General features: G+C 42.8%; 1 protein-coding gene across 1 annotated transcript in view; it reads left to right on the forward strand.

Moving 5' to 3' along the window:
- The window catches only part of LOC119574705 (ribosomal biogenesis protein LAS1L-like), a 51147-nt gene extending 46268 nt beyond the window's left edge, over window positions 1-4879 (forward strand). Inside the window, exons 9-10 of the mRNA XM_037922108.1 lie at window positions 4383-4465; window positions 4661-4879. Coding sequence (XP_037778036.1) covers window positions 4383-4465; window positions 4661-4730 — 153 coding nt within the window. The 3' untranslated portion in view covers window positions 4731-4879. The remainder of the gene's footprint in view (window positions 1-4382; window positions 4466-4660) is intronic.
- Window positions 4880-4973: the final 94 nt, after the last annotated feature.

Below are 4973 nucleotides of genomic sequence, written 5' to 3' on the forward strand. Positions count from 1 at the left end.
AAAATGCATAAAGAGCCCCACAATGACCCCCCAAGGACTCAGATAGGATGGCACATCGTCGGCAAAGTCAAGGTCCGAGACCTTAATATTGCCTAGTGTTGCTCCCCTGATTTTGGGGCTAGTAGCTCTGCCCATTCCCCAGCCCATGCAATGTTGAAAAGTGAGGGTGAAAGGACACGCCTTGCCTCACCCCTAAATTAACGGGGAAAATTTCGACATACCCCACCACCTTTACAGCATTTTCATACCAGTATAAGGTTTCTATCAGGCCAATAATCGTGTTGGAATTTCCCCCTGACCTCGGGATCTCCCATCGTTTCCCCCTGCCCCGATAAAAAGCCTTCTTGAGGTCGTGTAGGCTGAAAGAAACCCCCACGCCAAACTCACGACGGCTTTTCACAATTCTCGAAGCGCTAGATACGGTCTTTTTGTGGACTTGCCAGGATAAATCCAGACTGCCCCGGGTCTCTGGTGCCTCAGTGTGTTGGGGATCCGTTTCAGAAATGTGGGCAGAACCTTGCCGGGTATGCTGAGCATTGAAATCCACGGAAAATTCTACAGTCCCCATCCCCTTTTCCCCTTCCAAGAGGGATGACCACGCCCCTCACAGGTCGGGGGGAATGGTCCCAACTGCCAAATGGCAGCGGGACTGTATGCGGGCCCCAGCCATAGGTTCACCCCCAGCCTTTAGCGTTCGCAGGGATATCACAATGCCTGCAGCTTTCCCCCATCTTCGTTTGGGAAATCGCCAGCCTAACCTCTTTTTATGGTAGGGGGTTTCCCTTTGCTGATGGGTGGGTCCGGCACAGGCACTGAGACATCGCTTGCACCCAAAGCTAACTTTTGGAGGGTCCACCGGGTACAACTGTTTCAAATACTCACCCACGTTCACAACCCCCAACTGATCTGAATGTCCGTCCATCCGCTGATCGGACTGCAGTCATCTGTGGGGAGGGCTTGGGGTTCATTTTTTCTCAGGCTTGGTAGCGGGGCAAGGTCATTTCCAAGAAATGGCCTTCGACCTCCTCACAAGATTCCTTAACTGTTCCTTGCCCCCTTCTCAGCATGTCCGCCCCCTACGCCCAGGGAAACGACGCAAGCTTGTTTCCCCCTTCAGCCGACCCTTGCGACACGCTTCAGTGGCCTCAAATGCTCCAGGGAAGTATTCTCCCTTGCCCTTTGGGCGTACCCCAAGGGACTCCAGCTGCTTCGAGTGTTATGCGTTGAAGGACTCCCACAGAGCAAATGGGGCCATCAGGTTGTTGGTTTTTTGTGATGGGCGAGACTGCCGTGGGGCCCCGGGACCCCCTCCTCCCTATCTTCCGTGAAAAACCCTTTGGGTGGCCACTGGAGGGACGGGGATTTTGAAAATGGACCCGCGGGGGAGCCCAAACAGCCTATGGTCGGTGCCCAGAACTCAGCACCCGGTAAACCCTGCGTTCTGGAGGATCCTCCACGCGTGCTGACAAGAAGTGGTCGTCTCCTTGGCCCCACACCCCTACGCTTACCAAGTCCCGCGATGCGAGTTGGGGCGCTGGTCCCGGAGCCAGAATCCTATTTTCTGGGACCTGCAAAGTCCCCGGGGAAGGAGGCTATTTTCGCTGCTGGATCAGCTCCCCACCATGGGGGCCGACGACATCTCGAGCCCGCCGGTCACAGCCGGATCCGCATTGAAGTCGCCCGAACTGCGAAAGTCTCGCCGGGGCAATTGTCTGCCACAGATCGAGTTTAGCGGAACGCCTCTTTCCACGTTTTTTTTGTACACGGTAGGGGCGTATACAGCATAAGAGACAAGAAGCCAAAAGCATGCTTCGTTCAATGCCATGAACCCTCATCAACCGGTGTCACCCCGACTACCGCAGGCTGAAATCGACTGGAGATGGCTATGGCTACACCCGGAGGTGGGGTGACCATCACTGCGCCCCCCAGATAGGGGTAACCACCCCCACTATCTGCCGCTCCAGGTCTTCTCACCTCTGGAGGGCACCCCCCTCAACTCCCGTCGCTTCAATTTCCCGCGATAGCAGAGGGGAACCCTCATCCTGGGGGGAAGGACCGGGTGTTCCAAGCGCCTACCCGAAAGCACGCCTGACGTTAAGCCCCGGTGGTCACTCCGGGTGCACGCCACCTCTGCCCCCCCGCCCCCACGCCCCAAAAAAAGGGGTCGGGAGGCTGTGGGACCGCCTTCCACTTGGGTTCCCGAGGGGTTTTTCCCCCCCAAGCTTTAGGTGGGGTTGGCGCCTGCCGGGCGCGGGGGGACAAGTAACTCTCGTTCCAACCTGCGCCCCCACTTTGCCCCCCCAGCGGGCCCCAGCCCGCCTTACTTTCTGGGGGGGAGGGGCAAAACCCCCTCCCCCCACCATTTTCCCTTTCTTCGGACGTTGCCAAGGGGCATTTGGGGGGGGAGGACTGGCAAGGCCCACCTCCCCCGAGCCGCCCCCTTACCCCAGGGTGGCTAGGGGGGAGGAGTTGGTACAACCAGAGCGTGTCCCACGCCCGGGGGGCCCTAACTCCGTACCCCTGGGGGCCTCCTGCTCTCCCGGGTCCCCCACGATTTAGCCTGGGGCCGCAAGGTACCCAGTTACCCTGGGGGGCCACGGGAGGCACTGCGAAGTCTTTAAAGATGGAGAGGGTGTGACCTGGCGGGGAGACTTTTCAGAAGCGCTCCCTTTTTCGCCTGGGCTACCAGGGTGGAAGCTGCAAGCGGAAAGGGAGCAAGCACTTAAAACCATCTAGCTACCACACCATCGCTTTACATCACCATGCCTGAACCCCCATATATTATTATATATTTATATATATAATATATATATATAATATATATATATATATAAATACAAAAATACATATTTTAAAATATGTTAATATATATAATATATATAATATATATATATATATAAAATATATCATATATACATAATTAATATGTTATATATTTTATTATATATAAAATTATTATATTTTACATTATTATATCCTAATATATTAAATTATTAATTTTTATATTTTAAAATTTTTAAAATTTTAATTATATTATTATTTATCCTTATCTAAAAAATATAACCCCCATTATATAAAAATTTTACTATATATTACATATATATAAATCATAACTTTCCTTAACTTATAATATATAATTTTATATATTATATATATATATATATATAAAACTATATACATATATATAATACATATAAAAATATATTATAATATATTTTTTATATCTATATATATATCTTTATTTTAAAATATATTATATATATATATAATTTTATATTATATATTATTTTATAATAATATATTATCTTATCATTTTCATATATATATATATATAATATATATATATATATATATTATATAATATTATACACATATGTATATATAATAATTATTACTTATATAAATATATATTTATATATATTTATATATTATATATTAAATTTTAAGTATATTTATATATGAAAAAATATGTATATTTTTATAAATAATTTATTAATTAAATATATATTTAAAATATATATATTTTAATATATATTTTATATATATATATATATTATATATATATATTAATTTCAATATATTAAATATATTTATATATATTATATTTATTATATTTTATATATAAAAAATTTTTTATATATATATTTTTAATTTTAATATTAATAATAAAATTATTTTTTTTTTTTTTTTTTTTTTTTTTTTTTTTTTGTGTGTGTGGTGTGTGGTGTGGGTGTGTGTGTGTGTGTGTGTGGTGGGTTTTGTTGGGGGTTTTGGTTGGGGTTTTGGGTAATTTTGGCCTGGGAAAAAGTTCCAAACCCCACCATACAGGGGCTTTTCCCCCCCCCCCCCCCCCGGGGAAATATTTTAGATATGAATGCATAAATGTCCAACAAATGTCTAGTCGATAGAAAAAAATAACAATGGTAAATTATTGATAGTGATATAATGTATAACAACAAGGAAAATAGTAGGGACAACAAAGATTTTCTTAAAACTGTTTAGACCAGTTATGTACTGCAGAAGTGCTAATGTCATCCCAGCACAAAAGCCAGCTGGTGCCATCATTTATTTTAGGCAAAATACATGAGACTTTGAATGGGGGTAAAAAATTTAAGGGAGTTTTTTTTTGGCAAGACAAGTTTATTACTTTAAGAAATCAGAAAAAAAAGTAATTTATTTGGGCTTATGTCTTGAGTTTCCTTTTTTTCTGTTCTTATTAAGTAATTCCAATCACAGTATTTGGAATTGGAAATGATTCTCAAATTTTCTCAATCAATTTTTTTTGTGGATGTATACAGGCTCATTCAATACATACTTAGCATTGATAATGAGATATAATTAAGATTACTAATTTTTCATGATTTACCGCCCTCTTCAACCAGCTCATTGAGAAGATGAACCAAGAGAATGGGAATCTAGAGTTGGAAATTTCACGCCTTCAACAGGAAAACGTCCCCCTTCAAAAGTGACATTGTTTTATATTTTTTTTATTTTAAATTACGAGTTTTTTTTTTATATCAACATAATTTTTTTTTTTTATATGTTTGTACTATTATTGTTGCATTTGGTTCCCTTGTAATGTTTGGATATTGTTTCTACAACATGAATTGCAAGTAAATTGCCAAATAACCACGTCAAGGCATTTTCCAACATCACCTAGTCACAGGCAAGGATGGGAAACATGCAAGAGACCTACGAGAGCGCATAAATCGGCTCATCGTAGAGAATGAGGAGCTGCGTTTGGCCATCGGGAAGCTGCAGTTCTCAAGCCTTCCTGATGGTGACACAGGTGCCTTCAACACTGCCCTTGACAAGAACTATAACCTTCGCGTTGCAGTAGGAAAGCTTACGTAGGTCTTCTCAAAAATTTGATCATACCCCTTCCCTTGCGATATGCAAGGCATGGCCCCCCATAGTGAAAATTAAGTTAAGGGCAGTTTTGTACATGTTCAAGCATGGAAAATAATCCTTTT

Source organism: Penaeus monodon, chromosome 6, assembly GCF_015228065.2.
Source record: "Penaeus monodon isolate SGIC_2016 chromosome 6, NSTDA_Pmon_1, whole genome shotgun sequence".
In the NCBI taxonomy this organism is placed as follows: Eukaryota; Metazoa; Arthropoda; class Malacostraca; order Decapoda; family Penaeidae; genus Penaeus; species Penaeus monodon.